The 21968-nt window shown below is 47.0% G+C and overlaps 1 protein-coding gene across 5 annotated transcripts in view; it reads left to right on the top strand.

Moving 5' to 3' along the window:
• Window positions 1–21968, top strand: part of DLGAP1 (DLG associated protein 1) — a 978335-nt gene that overhangs the window by 738899 nt on the left and 217468 nt on the right. For all 5 annotated transcript variants that reach the window (XM_029066588.2, XM_029066589.2, XM_029066592.2 and 2 more), the window contains one exon: window positions 2714–2957. In XM_029066588.2, the coding sequence (XP_028922421.1) occupies window positions 2714–2957 (244 nt within the window). The remainder of the gene's footprint in view (window positions 1–2713; window positions 2958–21968) is intronic.

A 21968-nucleotide genomic window follows, 5' to 3' on the forward strand; every position in this document is an offset into this window, starting at 1 on the left:
ATTTGTCCCAAATGTCAATTCCACAGCACTTACGTACATATCTTTAAACTAGATATTATAGATTGCTTATTTATATAAACGCCTGTCTTCCCCTCTGCACTGTAAAATTTCCTGTGGGCAGGGAACACCTCTACTAACTTTGTAGTAAGTATTTTCCCAAGAGCTACTGATCGAGTGATTGATTTTACGTCGGTGGTGTGGGCTTCACGATTACCTCCTTCAAATGCCACCGACTCATTTCCAAACCAATGCGACTCCACAGACACACCCTCTCCATAACATCCCATCCTCTGCCGTAAAGTCGTCCCGTTGGGTGTATCCATAGAGTTTTCTTGGTAAAGGTACGAAAGCGGCTTACCACTGCCTTCCTCCACACGGTAAAAACTTCAGTCTCTGCCACCGTCTCTGATCAACATTTTGATCACTCGATCACCCACCTTTGACTCTTTCCCATTCCGCTGCTGCCCAGCGCAGGTGAATCGACTCTGATGCTTCGGCTTAGACCTTTCCATTATGGATGACCTCGTAGGCGCAGCTCCAAGCTTCATCCGCGTACGCCAACTCTCCTTTCATTCAATAGTATTTATTGAGCGCTTACTATGTGCAGAGCACTGTACTAAGCGCTCCTGCCACGATACGGCGTCGATTCGTATCTTTAGTTGTAAGAAATCTATATTAATGGATCTGGTTTGCCAACGTAAATAGTATGGAGATTCTTTTCAGTCAATAGAAGGGCCCCGTCTTGTTCAGCGCCATTTTTAGGCACATTTGGAAATCATCTCGTCTGCATTTTCCAAAGCAGGGTGTGTAGCTTCCCCCGCCACTGAAATAATCTTTCAGGAGGAAACCCGTCAGTAGCACAGGGAAAAACATAATCCACTGTCGACACCGCCAAAGTTGCGAATTCTGGCCCAGGAAGCGTTACCTGACACAATTCTAGAGTGCAGCCTAGTGGAAAGAGCACGGACCTGGGAGTCAGAAGACCTGGCTCTAATCCCGGCTCTGCCACTTACCTAATGTGTGACCTTGGGCAAGTCACTTCACTTCTCTGTGCCTCAGTTCCCCCATCTGCAAAATGGGGATTTAATACCTATTTTCCCTCTTACTTAGATGGAGAGCCACATGTGAGACCTGATTATCTTATATCTATCCCAGCACTTAGTACAGTGCTTTGCTCGTATTAAGTGCTAAACAAATACTACAATTATTATTTTCATTATTATTATTCATTCAGTTGTATTTATTGAGCACTTAGTGCAGAGCACTGTACTAAGCGTTTGTAAAGTACAATACAGCAATAAAGAGAGACAATCTCTGCCCAGAATGTGTTTACAGTCTAGGTGAGGGGAGATATCATGCCCTATTAGGTCTGAAACTGAAAAAAACATTTCTTAAAGGATAGGTCATTCATTCATTCATTCATTCATTCATTCAATAGTATTTATTGAGCGCTTACTATGTGCAGAGCACTGTACTAAGCGCTTGGAATGAACAAGTCGGCAACAGATAGAGACAGTCCCTGCCCTTCGACGGGCTTACGGTCTGATCGGGGGAGACGGGCAGATGAGAACGATGGCAATAAATAGAGTCGAGGGGAAGAACATCTCGTAAAAACAACGGCGACTAAATAGAATCAAGGTCATTTGTGTTCATATGAGTGAACACGACTGGGGCTCGAAGCAGTGTCTAATGGAAAGAGCACACGCCTGGGAGGGAGGAGACGTGGCTTCTGATCCCATCAGTGTGGCCTAGTGGCTACAGCCCGGGCCTGGGAGTCAGAGGACCCGGGTTCTAATCCCGGCTCTGTCACCTGTCTGCTGTTTGACCTTGGACAAGTCACTTAACTTCACTGCCCCTCAGTTATCTCATCTGTAAAATGGGGGCTAAGACTGTAAGCCCCATGTGGGACAGGGACTGTGTCTAACCCAATTTGCTTGTATCCACCCCAGCACTTAGGACAGTGCCTGGCAAAATAGTAAGCACTTAAGAAATACCACAATTATAATTATTATTATTATTACCTGGGTTCTAATCCTGGCTCTGCCACTTCTCTGCTCCGTGACCTTGGACAAGTCACTTCATGTCTCTGTGCCTCAGTTACCTCATCTGGAAAATGGGAATTGAGACTGTGAGCCCCGAGTGGGACAGGGACTGTGTCCAACCGAATTTGCTCATATCTGCTCCAGCGTTTAGTACAGTACCTGGCACATAGTAAACACTTAACAAATACATTCATTCAATCATATTTATTGAGGACTTACTGTGTGCGGAGAACTGTACTAAGTGCTTGGCAGAGAAGCAGCATGGCTTAGTGGAAAGAGCACGAACCTGGGAGTCAGAGAATGTGGACTCTAATCCCAGATCCAACACTCGCCTGCTGTGTGGCCTTGGGCAAGCCACTTCACTTCTCTGGGCCTCAGTTACCTCATCTGTAAAGTGGGGATCAAGACTGTGAGCCCCATGTGAAACAACCTGATTCCCCAGCATTTAGAATAGTGCTTGGCACATAGTAGGCGCTTAACAAATACCATAATAATAAATTATTATTATTACAATGCCGAACTAAACGGACATAGTCCCGCCCACCGTGAGCTTACGGTCTAGAGGGTACCCCAGGCGTTATTATTTTTACCCCTCCGGGGGCTAACTTTCCACTGGTGCCCCATCGAGAATGATAAGTGCTCTCTCCGTCCCACCCGCAACCCCGCCGCAGGTGAGCGAGATGGAAGTGAACGGCCAATTCGAGTCCGTGTGCGAGTCGGTGTTCAGCGAACTGGAGTCGCAGGCGGTGGAGGCCCTGGACTTGCCGATGCCCGGCTGTTTCCGCATGAGGAGCCACAGCTACGTGAGGGCCATCGAGAAGGGTTGCTCCCAAGACGACGAATGCGTGTCTCTGAGGTCCTCGTCTCCTCCCCGCACCACCACCACCACGGTCCGCACCATCCAGAGCAGCTCCGGTCAGTCCCGACCACCGGGTGTCTGGGCCGGGCGGCGGGAGGGGGAGGGAAAGTGGGCTCGGGGATTCTGTGGAGCGATGGGCCACTAGTGCTCGGAAGATGCGGCCCTCTGGTTGGTTTGACATTTTTAACTGAGCTCTTTCCGGCATAGAAATCCATTAAAAGCTCAGAAAGGGTTTGTTCCGGCTGGTTGCTCTGCCTCCTAAGGAATCCCAGCTCTGAACCTAGGATGGGAAGACTTGGGGGAGGGGGGAACAAAACCGACAGAAAATCCCTTAGCGTCTTGCCCACCCACAGTGCCGGGAGTCAGCTCAGTGAGGACCCGGCTCTACTCTCCGTGGAGCGCCCAAGGCTTGTTTCGGAGGAGTTTTGTTCCTGGATCCTAAAAGGGTGAAAAGGTTTTCTCAGATTCAGGAAGTAAAGCCCAAGAGAAAGGTGATCGAGTTCTTGTCCTTGTGCCGGTTACGGGGTTCTATTCCAGCGGAAGACAGATTTATTTAAGCGTGATGAAAAAAAGCCGTTGTTCATCACCTCTAATAAGCACTCTCTCCTTTTCACTGCAAACTGCGACCAGGTCGTTGCTTTTAAACCATATTTTTATCTGTGACTCCTAGTCATAAAAGTCACAGAAGAAGCTTCATGGGTTCTATGACTCCAAAGCCCAACAAAGGGAACCCACTTTGGCTCTGAGGAGAGGAAGGAATGCAAGTGGATTGGGGTGTTTGTCTTTATAACACTTGAATTCCCGGAAGAAAATCCACCTGATTTTGACAGGACGCTTTCCATGGCCACTGACTTTAGTTCAGGATAGCTGGGAGACGGGTCGAAATTCTGCCAGAACGTTTTCAAACGTTCTCAAACCAGCCAGGAGAACAATACCTGTAATCCCCTAGTGTACGGTCCCCACGGGACAGTGTTCCTTCCGGAGCATCGTCTTGTCAGGCGTTCAGCTCCCTGGCAGTGGCGAGTGATGAATGAACAAGGGGCTAAAACTCCCGCTTGTATTAACCCTCTCTATTAATTGTTGATCTGACCAGCCCCTTTGGTGAACTTGAGAAATAATACATCATCAAACTTGAGGTAAATTCCTTCTAAATTAGAAATGTTGAGGTGAAATAGAAATGTAAGGAGACCTAAGGGGTTAGTTAGTTGAGAGGAAATTAAATTCTATTAAGCTTGGATCAGTTTAAACGCACGTCAGGAGGAGAAAAGAAACCATCTGAAACATACATAACAGGGAAGGAAGGCATAGAAAACAAACTGTCTAAAAATGGTAAGACCTGGCTGCTGACTACCGCTTTAACAGTAGCTATTTCTATACCATAGTTTTTATCAAGCTAGTAATAATAATAATAATAATAATAATAATAATGGTAATGGTTTTTGTTAAGCACTTACTATGTGCCAGGCACTGCACTTAGCACTGGGGTGGATATAGGCAAATCAGGTTGGACACAGTCCATGCTCCGCACAGGGCTCACAGTCTTAATCCCCTTTTTAAGTATAAGGAAACCGAGGCCCAGAGAATAATAATAATTGTGGTATTTAAGTTCTTACTGTACATCAGACACTGTACTAAGCACTGGGGTGGATACAAGCAAATTGGGTTGGACACAATACTTGTCCTAATCCCTGTGCTACAGATGAGGAAGCTGAGGCCCAGAGAAGTGGTGACTTGCCCAAAATCACACAGCACACAAATGGTGGAGCGGGGATTAGAACCCAGGTCCTTCTGACTCCTGGGCCCATGTTCTAACCATTGGGCCATGCTGCTTCTCTAGCAATTGGGGGACAAATCAACCCAGGTATTTTTCTGGGGCAGATACAACCAGCCACAAGAATAATACCCATAAAACACAGTTCTAACATGGCAATCTTACTTTCTGACCCTAGTCTAGGGAGATGTTCGGGTTTCTGAGAGTAATTCCAAGAACCACAGAAATGGCTCTGAAATCAAACAAATGTCACTCACTGAGCTAAGGATACAATGCTAAAGGTTGGGTGACTGCAGTTGCAGGCTTCCATGAGCTCAAGCCTCAGTTTCCCTTCCATTACCACACTCTCCACCCCCTACCTCCACCCTAAATGTCTTCTTTTTTTCCTTCCAAATGGTTTCCTATCACTCTCTTCCTAGGTCTCCTTCCCCCGTCACCTTAGAAATGTGAGGCCTAAGGGGTTAGTTAGTTGGGAGGAAATTAAATTCTATTAAATTTGGAGTCATGCCTCTCTTCCCCGCTCACTTCCAAGTGTCCATTTCCGGATCCTACCCAGGCAATTATCCATCGCTTTTAAAAGAGATAATCAATTAGTCAATTGTATTTATTGAGCACTTAGTGGAGAGCACAGTAAGAGCTTAAGAAAGTACAGCGGGTCAGAGTTGGTAATAATAATAATAATGTTGGTATTTGTTAAACGCTTGCTATGTGCAGAGCACTGTTGTAAGCGCTGGGGTAGACACAGGGGAATCAGGTTGTCCCACGTGGGGCTCACAGTCTTCATCCCCATTTTACGGATGAGGGAACTGAGGCACAGAGAAGTGAAGTGACTTGCCCACAGTCACACAGCTGACAAGTGGCAGAGCCGGGATTCGAACTCATGACCTCTGACTCCAAAGCCCAGGCTCATTCCACTGAGCCACTGGTAGACACGTTCCAGTCGATCAGTCAATTAATCGTATCTCTTGAGGGCTTGCCGTCTGCAGAGCGCTCTACGAAGTGTTTGGCAGAATACAGTCTAACAATCTAACAGACACATTCCCCGCACACAGTGTTCCCTGCCCAGAACAAGCTTACAACCTAGAGGGCGAGACTGACATTAATATAAATAAATTTCAGAATATATAAATAAATCAATTACAGCATTTATAAATAAATAATGGAATATAGACAGGCCTGGAATGAGGAGTACAGTCTGTTTCTCTTTTGCAAGAGCCCGAAAAGGACTCAAGGGCTTGGACGGTCTCTACGGGTATAGAGCTGGTGGGAGCAGGAGGATACTGGAATTGAGGCAGAGGGAGAAATTTGGGACAAAAAACGAATTTCATCTTATCATTCCCAGCACCTCCTTGCCAATAATAAAAATGAAAATAATTGTATTTCTTAAGCGTTTACTTTGTGCCAGGCATCGTACTAAATGCCAGTGTGGATACAAGCAAATTGAATTGAACACAGTCCCTGTCCCACCTGGGGCTCACAGTCTCCATCCCCATTTAACAAATGTTGCAAGTGAGGCACAGAGAAGTGAAGTGACTCGCCCAAGGTCACACAGGAGACAAGTGATAGATCTGGGATTCGAACCCAGGTCATTCTGTTTCCCAGCCCTGTGCTCTATCCACTAGACCTCGCTGCTTCTCACACACACCCTTGAGCTTGCATTCAATCAATCAATCAATGGTATTTATTTTTTATGATATCTGTGAAACACTTAACTATGTGTCAAACACTGTTCTAAGTGCTGGGGTAGGTACAAGCAAATTAGTTTGGGCACAATCCCTGTCTTGTACGGGGCTCACAGTCTAAGTAGGAGGGAGAATTCATTCATTCATTCATTCAATAGTATTTATTGAGCGCTTACTATGTGCAGAGCACTGTACTAAGCGCTTGGAATGAACAAGTCGGCAACAGATAGAGACGGCTCCCTGCCGTTTGACGGGTTTACGGTCTGATCGGGGGAGACGGACAGACGAGAACAATGGCAGTAAATAGAGTCGAGGGGAAGAACATCTCGTAAAAACAATGGCGACTAAATAGAATCGAGGCGATGTACATTTCATTAACAAAATAAATAGGGTAATGAAGATATATACAGTTGAGCGGACGAGTACGGTGCCGAGGGGAGGGGAAGGGAGAGGGGGAGGAGCGGAGGGAAATGGGGGGAAAAGAGAGTTAAGCTGCGGAGAGGTGAAGGGGGGCGGTAGAGGGAGTTGAGGGAGAAGAGGAACTCAGTCTGGGAAGGCCTCTTGGAGGAGGTGAGTTTTAAGTAGGGTTTTGAAGAGGGGAAGAGAATCAGTTTGGCGGAGGCGAGGAGGGAGGGCGTTCCGGGACCGCGGTAGGACGTGGCCCGGGGGTCCACGGCGGGATGGGCGAGACCGAGGGACGGTGAGGTGGGCGGCGGAGGAGCGGAGCGTGCAGGGTGGGCGGTAGAAAGAGAGAAGGTGACGTAGAGCCTCGAAGCCTAGAGTGAGGAGTTTTTGTTTAGAGCGGAGGTCGATAGGCAACCACTGGAGTTGTTTAAGAAGGGGAGTGACAGGCCCAGATCGTTTCTGCGGGAAGATGAGCCGGGCAGCGGAGTGAAGAATAGACCGGAGCGGGGAGAGAGAGGAGGAAGGGAGATCAGAGAGAAGGCTGACACGGTAGTCTAGCCGGGATATAACGAGAGCCCGTAGCGGTAAGGTAGCCGTCTGGGTGGAGAGGAAAGGGCGGATCTCGGTGATATCGTAGAGGTGAAACCGGCAGGTCTCGGTAATGGATAGGATGCGTGGGGTGAACGAGAGAGACGAGTCAAGGATGACACCGAGATCGCGGGCCCGAGAGACGGGAAGGACGGTCGCGCCATCCACGGTGATAGGGAAGTCTGGGAGAGGACCGGGTTCGGGAGGGAAGATGAGGAGCTCAGTCTCGCTCATGTTGAGTTTTAGGCGGCGGGCCGACATCCAGGTGGAGACGTCCCGGAGGCGGGAGGAGATGCGAGCCTGAAGGGAGGGGGAGAGGACAGGGGCGGAGATGTAGATCTGCGTGTCATCTGCGTAGAGATGGTAGTCGAAGCCGTGAGAGCGGATGAGTTCACCGAGGGAGTGAGTGTAAATGGAGAACGGAAGAGGGCCGAGAACCGACCCTTGAGGAACTCCAACAGTTAAAGGATGGGAGGGGGAGGAGGCGCCAGCGAAGGAGACCGAGAATGACCGGCCGGAGAGGTGAGAGGAGAACCGGGAGAGGACGGAGTCCGTGAAGCCGAGGTGAGATAAGGTATGGAGGAGGAGGGTGTCAAAGGCAGCAGAGAGGTCGAGGAGGATCAGAATGAAATAGGAGCCATCGGATTTGGCAAGAAGGAGGTCACGGGTGACCTTAGAGAGAGCAGTCTCGGTAGAGCGGCGGAGGGGACGGAAGCCAGATCGGAGAGGGTCTAGGAGAGAATGGGAGTTAAGGAATTCTAGGCAGCGATTGTAGGTGACTCGTTCTAGGATTTTGGAAAGGAAGGGTAGTAGGGAGATAGGGCGATAACTGGAGGGGGAAGTGGGGAGAATAGATGTTTAATCCCCCATTTTACTGTTGAGGAAACTAAGGCACAGAGATGTCAAGTGATTTGCCCTAGGTCACACAACAAGCCCAAATTAGAACCCAAATCCTTCTGACACCCAAGCCTTCACTGGGTCATGCTGCTTCTATTATTTATCTACCCGATGCTCAGGTTGGACACAGTCCCTCTCTCATGTGGGCCTCACACCCTCAATTCCCGTCTTACAGATGAGGGAACTGAGGCCCAGAGAAGTGAAGTGACTTACCCAAGGTCACATAAGAGATATGTTTATTGTTCTTGTCTGTCCGTCTGCCCCGATTAGACCGTAAGCCCGTCAGTGGGCAGGGGCTGTCTCTATCTGTTGCCAATTTGTACATTCCAAGCGCTTGGTACAGTGCTCTGCACAGAGTAAGCGCTCAATAAATACTATTGAATGAATGAATATGTTATGGAGCGGGAATTAGAACCCAGGTGTTTATGACTTCCAAGCCCGTGATCTATCCACGAAGCCGCACTGCTTCTCCTTTCTCCCATACTAGACTTTAAGTTCCTTGAAGGCAGGGATCATTCATTCAATCCTATTTATTGAGCGCTTACTGTGTGCAGAGCACTGTACTAAGCACTTGGACAGTACAATTCGGCAACAGACACATTTCCTGCCCAACACCAGCCTCACGGTCTAATAACTGTTATACTAACCCAGTCAACCAGTGGATCTGCTCCCACAACACTTATACAGGGAAGCGGCATGGCGTAGTGGCTAGAGCCCGGGCCTGCAAGTCAGAAGGTCATGGGTTCTAATCCAGACTCCACCACTTGGGCAAGTCACTTCACTTCTCCAGGCCTCAGTTACCTCATCTGGAAAATGGGAATTGAGACCGTGAGCACCTCGGGGGACAGGGACCGTGTCCAACCCAATTTGCTTGTATCCATCTCCGGGGCTTAGTACAGTGCCTGGTACATAATAAACCCTTAAAACAAATACCATCGCTATCATTATTATATATGTTCAATAAATACAATTGATTGATTGATTCTTACCGCACTGATTCCTCCTCAGCCCTATTTTTGCATTAGCGTGTGATTGTGTGATTATGGTATTTGATAAGTGTTTAGTGGCCTAGTGGAAAGAGCACTGAAAGTCAGAGGACTTGGATTCTCATCCAGGCTCTGCCACTTGCCTGCTGTGACCTTGGGAAAGTCACTTCACTGCTCTGTGCCTCAGTTTCCTTATCTCTAGATTGAGGATAAAATATCAGTTCTCTCTTCTAGAGAAGCAGCGTGGTTCAGTGGGAAGAGCCCTGGCTTGGGAGTCAGAGGTCATGGTTTCAAATTCTGGCTCCACCGCTGGTCAGCTGTGTGACTTTGGGCAAGTCACTTCACTTCTCTGTGCCTCAATTTCCTCATCTGTAAAATGGGGATTAAAACTGTGAGCCCCACATGGGACAACTTGATCACCTTATGTCCCCCCCAGAACTTAGAACAATGCTTTGCACATAGTACGTGCTTAACAAATACCACCATTAGAGAAGCAGCATGGCTCAGTGGAAAGAGTCCGGGCTTGGGAGTCAAAGGTCATGGGTTCACATCCCAGCTCCGTCGCTTGTCAGCTGTGTGACTGTGGGCAAGTCACTGAACATTATCTGTGCCTCAGTTACCTCATCTGTAAAATGGGGATGAAGACTGTGAGCCTCGTGTGGGACAACCTGATTCCCCTGTATCTACCCCAGCACTTAGAACAGTGCTCTGCGCATAGTAAGCGCTTAACAAATACCAACATTATTATTATTAATGCTTTGAGCCCCGTGTGAGATAGGGACTGTGTCCTATTTGATTATCTTGCAACCCCCCGAGTGCTTAAGACGGTGTTTGTTACATAATAAGCGTTTAACAAATACAATTATTATTAATAATTATTATTCATGGCTTTGTGTGACTGTTGTTTTCAAGGTCTGTCAATATTAACATTTCTCATCTCTTCAGCTAATTGATCCTCCATGTTTTTGCTCAAATGGGAATGCCCCTTGCTGATTTTCTTTTTCCAATTCCAGTTTTTGTCTTCCCTTTTCTGACTTTTCAGTTCATATTCTTTTACAGAAAGCCTTTGTAATGCTAATAATTCTTATGGCACTTGTTAAAGGACTTTGTGCAGAGCACTGCTCTGAGCACAGAGATCTTGTCTTGTCGTACGCCGTCGAGTCATTTCTGACCCGTAGCGACACCCTGGTCACATCTCTTGCAGAACGCCCCGCTTTCCATCTGCCATCGTGCCGGTAGTGGATCCAGAGAGTTTTCTTGGGAAAAATCCAGAGGTGGTTTACCATTGCCGCCTTCCACGTGGTAAATTTGAGTCTCCGCCCTCGACTCTCTCCCGTGCCGTTGCTGCCCGGGACACGGGAGTTTTGACTCGGAGCAGACGGCCTTCCACTCGCTAGCCTCTGGCCAAGCCGGGAATGAAATGGACAGGCCTCTGCTTGACTCTCCCTCCCGTAGCCGAGACTGGAAGAGGACTGGAAACTCTCCAGGTGCAACCTTGAGGGGTGAAGCACAGGGGTAGATACAAGGTAATCAGGTTGGACCCATTGCCTGTCCCCCATGGGGCTCACACTCTTAATCCCCATTTTACAGAAGAGGCAACTGAGGCAAAGAGAAGTGAAGCCACTTGCCCAAGGTCACACAGCCGACAAGGGTCGGCGATGGGATCTGCTACGTCTGCTCCGGTATCCTGGGATCATCCACTTTCCTTTCATCCCGCTGTGCAGTGCTGAGGTGTGGGGCGTTAGACTCTGCGACTGCTCGTTCGCTTGTAGTCCAGGACCCCACTGCTATTTTGGGAAGCAACGTGGAGGAGTGGATAGAGCACCGGCCTGGGAGTCAGAAGGTCGTGGGTTCTAATCCCGCTCCACCACGTCTGCTTTATGACCTTGAGCAATTCATTTAGGTCATAGGTTCTACTCCCATCCCCGCCACTTGTCAGCTGTGTGACTTTGGGCAAGGCACTTAACTTCTCTGTGCTTCAGTTACCTCCTCTGTAAGCCCATCAAAGGGCAGGGACTGTATCTGTTGCGGATTTGTACATTCCAAGCGCTTAGTACAGTGCTCTGCACATAGTAAGCGCTCAATAAATACTATTGAATGAATGAATAAAAGGGAGATTAAGACTGTGAACCCCATGCGGGACAACCCGATTGCCTTGTGTCTACCCCATAGCTTAGAACAGTGCTTGGCACGTAGTAAGAGCTTAACAAATACCATCATCATCATCATGGCGAAGTGGATAGAGACCAACAGTGCCAATAATTAAGCGCTAAACAAATACCACAGCTAGAGAAGCAGCGTGGCTCAGTGGAAAGAGCACGGGCTGTGGAGTCAGAGGTCATGGGTTCGAATCCCGACTCTGCCACTTGTCAGCTGTGTGACTTTGGGCAAGTCATTTCACTTCTCGGTGCCTCAGTGACCTCATCTGTAAAATGGGGATTAAGACTGTGAGCCCCACGTGGGACAACCTGATTCCCCTGTGTCTACCCCAGCGCTTAGAACGGTGCTCGGCACATAGTAAGCGCTTAACAAATACCAACGTTATTATGCCAGCAGAAACTAATGTCGCCCCTGGCCATCCCGACACTGTCCTCTCACTCGGTGACTCATAAACCTATACCTCATTGGCAAATAGAGAAAGAAACCATCGACCCAGTGGAGACTGTCGTAAAGAGAGAAGCCAAAAGTCCTCTAAATTCTCAATCATCCTGGCAAATTAATATCACAGATAATTAAAACTTATGAATTGTCCAGAAATGGCACTGGAGTCAGTAGTTTTTATCTCTTCCTGAATCAAATATTTTACTAGACTTCCTGGCAAATAAAATTGCTATCAACAAATAAAGCGGAATAATTCAAATTTCAACTACTCCCGCTACAGTCTAATGAATAATGAAAGGACTAAAGTCAGTCAGTGGCAAGAGGAAAGAGGAGGATGGGTAATCCGTTAACTGGATAATCAGCCTCTGAGCAATTGACTCTGCGTTGAAGAAATAACCTTGGTATTACCCCAGGAACTGTAGCCTGGAAGTTAATTTAAAACTTCCCCAATTATCTGAACAGACTTACTACCTACTTAGCGAAGCGGCTTGGTTTAGTGGAAAAAAAATACAGGACTGGGATTCGTTCGTTCAGTTCATTCGATCGTACTTATTGAGTGCTTACTGCGTGCGGAGCTCTTTACCGAACACTTGGGAGAGTGCGATGCGACAAGGAACAGACACTCCCTGCCCACTCGGAGCTCATAGTCTAGAGGGGGAGATAGACATTAATCTAAAATTTAATGCCACCACTGTCTCTTGCCTGCTTTGTGATCTTGGGAAAACTACTTAATTTATCTGGGTCTCACTTTCCTCATCTCTAAATTGGGGATTAAATAATTGTTCTCCCTTTCTTTCATATTGTGAATCCCACATGGGACAAGACAAGGTCTGTTCTGTCTTATATCTCTCACACCTCTTAGCATAGTATTTGGAACATAGTAAGCGCCTAACAAATACCACACTAATATATATGTGTGTGTGTATATATATATATATAATAATGATATTTGTTAGGCGCCTACTATTTGCCAAGCACTGGGGTAGATCCAAGGTAATCAGGTGGTCCCATGGGGGCAGTTTACAGATGAGCTAAATGAGGCACAGAGAAGTGAAATGACTTGTCCAAGGTCACACAGAGGACAAGTGGCAGAGCTGGGATTAGAACTAATTTATAATTCATAAATAAGAAAATTTACATATATATGTATATATTTGATGGTATTTGTTAAACATCTACTATGTGTTAGATGTACTAAGCTCTGGGGTAGATACAAGACAATCAGGTTGGACATAATCCATGTTCCATGTAGTACAAATCCCCATTTAACAGATGAGTAACAGAGGCAGAGAGAAGAGAAGTGACTTGCCTAAGATAAAACAGAGCAGACAAGTGTCTGGATTAGAACCCAGGTCCTTTTGACTCCCTGGCCTATCCTACATCCACTGGGCCATGCTGCTTCTCTCCCCTGCAGTTTTGCCTAAAATCAGAAAAAATGTCAGCCAGTAATGGAACTGAGAGACCAGTTCAGTCAATCAAACAATCAGTAATAATACTGTTGGTATTTGTTAAGCGCTTGCTATGTGCAGAGCACTGTTTTAAGCGCTGGGGTAGATACAGGATAATCAGGTTGTCCCACGTGAGGCTCACAGTTAATCCCCATTTTACAGATGAGGTAATTGAGGCACAGAAAAGGTAAGTGACTTGCCCACAGTCACACAGCTGAGAAGCGGCAGATCCGGGATTCGAACCCATGACCTCTGGCTCCCCAGCCCATGCTCTTTCCACTGAGCCACACTGCTTCTCTATGTTTATTGAGTGCTTACTGTGGACATAGCCCTGTACTGAGCGCTTTCAAGAGGACAATACAAAAGAGTTGGTAGAAATGATCTCTGTCCAGCCAGAGCGTACAGACTAGAGGGCTGAAAGACACTAAAATAAATTGGGATAAAAATAATAATAATAATGGTATTTGTTAAGCGCTTGCTATTTGCCTAGCACTGTTTTAAGCGCTGGGGTAGATACAGTGTAATCCGGTGGTCTCACGTGGGGCTCACGGTCTTCATCCCCATTTTACAGATGAGGTAACTGAGACACAGAGAAGTCAAGCTGCTGGATGAAGGTCAAACAGCAGACAAGTGGCGGGAGCGGGATTAGAACCCACGTCCTTTGACTCCCAAATCCATGCTATGGATACGTACCTATGTGCTGTGGGAGTGGAATGAAAATCAAAGTCCTTAAAGGAAGAAGTGTATAGATGACAGAGAAGAGATGGCAGGAGTGGGGAGTGAGGGCTTAGTCAGGGAAGGCTTCTCGGAGGAGGTAATGATGGTATTTATTAAGTGCTATATGCCAATCATAATATATATAATATTAATAATTAATATTAAGTGCTATATGCTTGGCATATAGCACTGTTCTAAGTGCTGGGAGATGTGATTTTACTCGTGGTTTGAAGATGGGGAGAGTGTCGGTCTGTCAGATATGAAATGGGGAGGGAGTTCCATGCGGTCATGGGTTCTAATCCCAGCTCCTCTACTTGTCTGCCGGGTCACCTTGGGCAAGTCACTTCGCTTCTCTGTGCCTCCGTTACTTCAGCTGTAAAATGGGGATCTTGGACAAATCACTTCACTTCTCTCAATCGGTCATATTTCGTTCGATCGTATTTATTGAGCATTTACCGTGTGCACAGTACCTGTCCTAAGAGCTTGGAAAGTACAATACGGCAATAGAGACAGTCCCTGCCCACAATCTAGAAGGGGGAGACAGATATCAAAACAAATAAAAAGGCATCAATAGCTTGTATCCCCTCCCCCCCAGGGCTTAGTACAGTGCCTGGCACACAGTAAGCGCTTAAGAAATACCCTCATTATTGTCCACTGAGGAGAGAGTGTTTGAACAAATGGTAAGGGGAGAGAAATCCAATAATGTTGGTATCTGTTAAGCGCTTACTATGTGCAGAGCACTGTTCTAAGCGCTGGCGTAGACACGGGGGAATCGGGTTGTCCCACGTGGGGCTCCCAGACTTAATCCCCATTTTACAGATGAGATAACTAAGGCGTTAGACGGTTGAAGTATGTTTTGGGTTGTAGTAGGAGGTCAGCCTAGTAAACTAGGAGCAAGAATAGTCGCATTTGGTCTCAGTGTTTCCCTCCCTTCTGGGTCACCACAGTAATGCAGCGTGGCTCAGTGGAAAGAGCCCGGGCTTTGGAGTCAGAGGTCGTGGGTTCTAACCCCACCTCCGCCACCATTCATTCATTAGTATTTATTGAGCTCTTACTATGTGCAGAGCACTGTACTAAGCGCTTGGAATGAACAAGTCGGCAACAGATAGAGACAGTCCCTGCATTTTGACGGGCTTACGGTCTAATCGGGGGAGACGGACAGACGGGCAAGTCACTTCACTTCTCTGTGCCTCAGTTACCTCATCTGGAAAATGGAGATTAAGACTGTGAGCCAACGTGGGACAACCTGATTACCTTGTATCTACCCTAAGGCTTAGAACAGTGCTTGGCACATATTAAGTGCTTAATAAATACCATCATTATTATGACTGGGCAGGGATTGTCTCTGTTGCAGAATTGTCCATTCCAAGAGCTTAGTACAGTGCTCTGCACATAGTAAGCGCTCAATAAACGCTATTGAATGAATGAATTATCATTAATGAAGGAAGAGCCCACATTCAAGCATAAATGTATAATGGACTTAAATGTGCAGCAATATTTAAATTCCATTGATAAGAATGCCGTCTCACCTTCAACCAAAACAGATGTATTCCCATCTACAAACAGATAATTGGGGTTGAGCAGAAACTGGGAAACTGAATGCTAGGAGGATAAATCAGCCAGGCATAGTGGATAAAGCCCGGGCCTGGGAGGCAGAAGGTCATGGGTCCTAATCCCGGCTCTGCCCCTTGTCTGCTGTGTGACCTTGGACAAGTCACTTCTCCGGACCTCAGTCACTTCATCCGTAAAATGGGGATGGAGTTTACGAGCCTCAAGTGGGACTAGCGACCGTGTCCAACCCGATTTGCTCGTACCCATCCCGGCAGTTAATTCAATGCCCGGCACAAAGCAAGCGCTTAACGATTACCATAATTATTATTATTCTTATTATTATGAAGGAAAGGTTTGAAGGGTGCAGTAGACCAAAACTTCAGTTAATACTGCATTTCAGTTGACAAGTGGGGAATGACTGTGGCCAGCAGACCAAAATGGTACACTGTATTCCGGGAAGGAGCAGCTTTTTTTGAGCAGAAGCTGTGATGAGGCTCTTGAGGGTCAGAGAGCAGAGTTAAAACATGGGAAGTAATAATAATAATAATAATAATGTTGGTATTTGTTAAGCGCTTACTATATGCAGAGCACCATTCTAAGCACTGGGGTGGACACAGGGGAATCAGGTCGTCCCACGTGAGGCTCACAGTTAATCCCCATTTTACAGATGAGGTAACTGAGGCACAGAGAAGTGAAGTGACTTGCCCACAGTCACACAGCTGACAAGCGGAGGAGCCGGGATTCGAACCCATGACCTCTGATTCCCAAGCCCAGGCTCTTTCCACTGAGCCACGCTGCTTCTAAGCGCTGGGGGAGATACAGGGTGAGCAGGTTGCCCACGTGGGGTTCACAGTCTTCACCTCCATTTTCCAGATGAGGTAACTGAGGCACAGAGAAGTGAAGTGACTTGCCCAAAGTCACACAGCTGACAAGCGGAGGAGCCGGGATTAGAACCCATGACCTCGGATTCCCAAGCCCGTGCTCTTTCCACTAAGCCATGGTGAAACGGAGATTGGATGTTTTCTTTCATAATTGAAATAGCCCAAACCTACCAGCAGAGAAGGAGCATGGCCTAAAGGACAGAGTACAGGCCTGGGAGTCAGAAGGACCCGGGCTCTAATCCTAGTCCACCACTTTGCTGTGTGACCTTGGACAAGTCACTCAACTTCTCTGTGCCTCAGCTACGCGATCTTTAAAAATACCAGGGTTGTGAGTGGTTGATTTCAACCTCTAGACTGTGAGCTCGTTGTGGGCAGGGAATGTGTCTATGTATTTTTCTATTGTACTCTCCCAAACGCTTAGTACAGTGCTCTGCACACAGTAAGCACTCGATAAATGCGAATGAAAGAATGAAAGAATGAAAGAATGAATGAATGAATGAATGAATGAATGAATGAATGAATGAATGAATGAATGGTACCAGGCCAATTCTGGCACAAATTAAGCACCTAATAATAATAATAATAATGTTGGTATTTGTTAAGCGCTTACTATGTGCAGAGCACTGTTCTAAACGCTGGGGGAGATATAGGGTAATCAGGTGGTCCCACGTGAGGCTCACAGTTAATCCCCATTTTACAGATGAGGTAACTGAGACACAGAGAAGCGAAGTGACTCGCCCACAGTCACACAGCTGACAAGTGGCAGAGCCGGGAGTCGAACCCATGACCCCTGACTCCGAAGCCCAGGCTCTTTCCACTGGGCCACGCTGCTTCCCGACCATGTTTTCCTAAAAAATGCCACGTTGAAAATCTGGGAAAACAGATCTTCTTCCCTTTCCAATGATACTAGAAGACAGGTGGTGTTTTTTGTAGATACTAGATCATTTTACCTCCTGTTTTCCCCTTCCGTTCATTTACAAACCCCAGTGGCAGGTGGTTTTAAAAGAAAACAAGGGAAGCTGGCAGAAACAACTAAAGCTGCAGAGAAGGCCCCATTTAGGACATCGTTACCAACATAAATCCCTCCTTCTGTCCTTAATGTTCTCTTGAAAAGCCAGATCTCAGAGTCAAGCCTTAAGCTTTTACCTGCCTCCTTGCTAGAACATTTTCCCAATCATGAGGTAAAAAGATTCCACCTGCAACCAAGATCTAACAATAAAGTCTGGATCATCTGTCTTTTTGCCTTATTCTCTCCCCTTTGGGAAATTGTCAGATTAAGGAATGGCTTGTAAAATTTAAGTAATAGATAGGCCCCTTCTGATAGCCATCGCGGTTACTCCCTTACACCTGGACCATTTGTTAAATAATTTATTTTTTTTCCAAAGACAGAGATGTCAGGGGGAAGCAAAAAAAATGATGCCGTTCTTTAACCGCTGACTCTCGGATGATCAATCGGTCATATTTAGTGAGTGCTTACTGTGTGAAGAGCCCTGTGCTAAGCACTGAGTAAGGCTCAGAGAAAGAACTCGATCACAGAGAGCAAACCTAATGATGGCATATATCACTTGCTTAAGCCTGAGTTTGTGCCGGTCTCCCCAAGCGAGACTGTGATCAAACCTTCCAGCACGTGTATTTTATTATTAATAATAATAATAACGATGATAATAGTAACAATGACAATAATAATGGTTGTGGTAGGTGTTAAGCACTTACTACATGCCAGCCACTGTACTAAGCACTGGGGTGGATACAAGCTAATCGGGTTGGACACGGTCCCGGACCCAAGTGGGGGTCACAGTCTTAATCCCCATTTTATAGATGAGGTGATTGAGGTACAGAGGAGTGAAGTTCATTTATTCATTCAATTGTATTTATTGTGCACTTACTATGTACAGAGCACTGTACTAAGCGCTTGGAATGTACAATTCAGCAACAGATAGAGACAATCCCTGCCCGACAAAAGGCTCAGTGGCGAGAGCCGGGGCTTGGGAGTCAGAGGTCATGGGTTTGAATCCCAACTCTGCCACTTGTCAGCTGTGTGACTGTGGGCAAGTCACTTCACTTCTCTGTGCCTCAGTTACCTCATCTCTAAAATGGGGATTAACTGTGAACCTCACGTGGGACAACCTGACGACCCTGTAGCTCCCCCAGCGCTTAGAACAGTGCTCGGCACATAGTGAGCGCTTAACAAATACCAACATTATTATTATTAAAACGGGGAAGACAGACAACAAAACAAGTAGTCAGGCCTCAATACCATCAAGATAAATAGAATCAGAGATATAGACCCATCATTATCAAAATAAATAGAGTAATAAATAATATATACAAATAGGCACAAGTGCTGTGGAGAGGGGAAGGGGGAAGAACAGAGGGAGGGAGTCAGGCAAGTCAGGGGAATGGGGAGGGGAGGAGGAGCAGAGGGAAGGGGAGGGCTCAGTCTGGGAAGGCCTCCTGGAGGAGGTGAGCTCTCCGGAGGGCTTTGAAGAGGGAAAGAGAGTTAGTTTGGCGGACGTGAGGAGGGAGGGCATGCCAGGACATCAGTAGATTGTGGGCCGGGGGTCGACGGTGGGACAGGCGTGAACGGGGGAAGAGTGAGGAGGTGAGCGGCGGCAGAGGAGCGGAGCGTGCGGGGTGGGCTGGAGAAGGAGAGAAGGGAGGTGAGGTAGGAGGGGGCAAGGGGATGGACAGCTTTGAAGCTGAGAGGGAGGAGTTTTGTTTCTTGCGAAGGTTGATAGGCAACCACTGGAGGATTTTGAGGAGGGGAGTGACATGCCCAGAGCGTTTCTGCAGAAAGATGATCAGGGCACAGAATGAAGAACAGACTGGAGCAGGTGACTTGCCCAAGGCCACACAACAGACAAGCGGCAGGGCCAGGATTAGAACCCATGACTGTGACCCATCCTTTCTAGACCGTGAGCCTGTTTTCGGGTAGGGATTGTCTCTGTTTGTTGCCGAATTGTACTTTCCGAGTGCTTAGTACAGTGCTCTGCGCACAGTAAGCGCTCAATAGATACGATTGAACGAATGACCTCTGACTCCCAGGCCCGTGCTCTATCCACTATGCCATGCTGCCTCAACTCTGTGATATCGAAGCTCCCCAAGTGCTTAGTACAGTGCTCTCATCTCATCTGTAAAATGGGTGTAAAGACCGTCCCTAAGGGACAGGTACTGTGTCCAACTACTTTGGATCTACCCCAGGGTTTAGAACAGTGCTTGACACCTAACGAGCGCTTAACAACTACCATTACCCTGGGTACGGGTACATTTGGTACAAGTTGTTGTCAAATGCCGTCGAATCGTTTCTGATTCAGAGCGACTCCACGGACCTGTCTTCTCCGCAACGTCAGGGTGGCTTGATGGGAGGAGCCCGGGCTTCGGAGTCAGAGGTCGTGGGTTCTAATCCCGGCTCTGCCACTTGTCGGCTGTGTGACTTTGGGCGAGTCACGTCACTTCTCTGTGTCTCAGTTCCCTCATCTGTAAAATGGGGATTAAGACTGTGAGCCCCACGTGGGACAACCTGCTTACCTTGTATCTCCCCCAGCGCTTGGAAGAGTGCTTGCCACATAGTAAGCGCCTAACAAATACCTTTGAGACTGCTCTGCACACAGAAAGTACTCAATAAGTATGACTGATTGATGGATTGAGGTGCTAAACATGCCTGCCAACATCTTAGAATAATTTTTACAAACGGTTTGATTGAAAATGGTCCGTCAACTCTTTTTCTGACAGAAGTTGACAGAGGATGGTTCCAAATTGAAACACTGGACAATATTTAATATTTTTGTTCCTCCAGCTGTAATGATTTTATGCAGGTTTAATTTGTTTAGAGCATGACAGTGCGCCCAAGGATCTATTGCTTGTGATCATACATTATTATAATACCCTCGTGAACCATTGTTTTAGGTCCATTTTTAACAAATAGCAGCCCTTCCGGAGAGGAGTAAACTGATAAATAATTGTGGTATTAATTTAATAATAATAACATTAATGGCATTTGTTAGCACTTACTACGCACTGTTCTAAGCACTGTACTAGACACAAGCTAAACTGGTTGGACACAGTCCCTGACCCCCTGTGGGACTCATAGTCTTAATTCCTATTTTCCAGATGAGTTCACTGAGGCCCAGAGAAGTGAAATGACTTGCCCGGGGTCACGCAGCAGACAAGTGGCGGGGCCGGGATTAGAACCCGGGTCCTTCTGACAGCCAGGCTCGCGTTCTATGCACTAGGCCGTGCCGCCTCCCTATATGCCAAGCACTGTACTAAGCGCTGGAGTAGATCCAAGACAATCGAGTCAGAGGCAGCCCCTGTCCCACATGGGACTCCCAATCTTAGGGAGAACAGCTACTGAATCCCCCTTTCTCAGATGAGGAAACCGAGGCCCAGAAAAGTTAAGTGACTTCCCCAAGATCACACGGCAGGCAAGTAACAGAGTGGGATTAGAACCCAGATCCTCTGACTCCCAGGCCCGGGCTTTTCCTCTAGGACTCGCTGTACACGTGCCCAGATTCACTTGTATTATCACCCAATTTTTTGCAATTTAGAAGTGAGGGAAAGGCTGCTGCATTGGCAGTTAAGTCTAGCAATAAGGCGAGCAAGAGAAAAAAGAGAAGGAGGGAAGGAGGGGAAAAAGAATAGAAAAATTAAGGCACTTCTATTGCACTCATCTAAATGCTGCGAAAGGCATTCTATGAATTCCTGTATTCTCCCTCTCTTCCCTCCCTGCCCCTCTTCTAAAGGGAAATGTCGAAAAGACTTCTAAAGCAGCTTTCAAATTAAACTCTGGGTTGAAAGGAAAGCTGCGGTAGAAAGCGTGTAAAAAGAGACGACAATTATTTTCTGAATTTTTAAAAAATTAGGTGGGATTAGATTTGTCACGCCTGTGTTGAAAGTGTGAGTTGAAATACCTTAATCCCGCCTCTCCCCTCCAATCTGCAAACACAAAGTTAATTTCCTTCCTACAGGGTCGGGAGGATTAGCTGTTAGAGAGAACTCGAACACCCTGTGCTGGTGCTTGCCCCAGCTGATCTAACTTGATACTGTTGCTCAGGAACCGTCTGACTCTGCAAAACCCCTTACGCTTCCGGGATTACATCCCCCGCAGTATCCCAATTAAAGTGTTGCTCCTTGAATCTGAACTATTCCACACCTGGAATAGTTTGCCCAAGTCTGGGAATCGAACCTGAGAAGCAGTCGTTCAGACGTCACTACTCTCTTAGAAGCATCTCAGAACTACTGAGAAACCTTAACCTCCCTTGAAATTATATGGGTCAGATGAGACATCCGGCTAGTGTGGGTGGCTCAGGTGAGAGATCCAGGGCGGAGAGTTCTCGGTGGTGGTGTGACTTTATAATGTCCCACATTCTCTAATTTCCTAAATCTCTCCAAACCTTCCCGTTATGAAAATTAATTGGAAGAGGAATTAGACTTCTTTCCCCAACATCGGCAGTTCTGACAGCTTAAGAGGTGGGTCCATGTTTCTGGCCAACACTGTCATGTCTATGATAATAATAATAATAATGGTATTTGTTAAGTGC

This window comes from Ornithorhynchus anatinus, chromosome 5, assembly GCF_004115215.2.
Source record: "Ornithorhynchus anatinus isolate Pmale09 chromosome 5, mOrnAna1.pri.v4, whole genome shotgun sequence".
NCBI classification, from domain to species: domain Eukaryota; kingdom Metazoa; phylum Chordata; class Mammalia; order Monotremata; family Ornithorhynchidae; genus Ornithorhynchus; species Ornithorhynchus anatinus.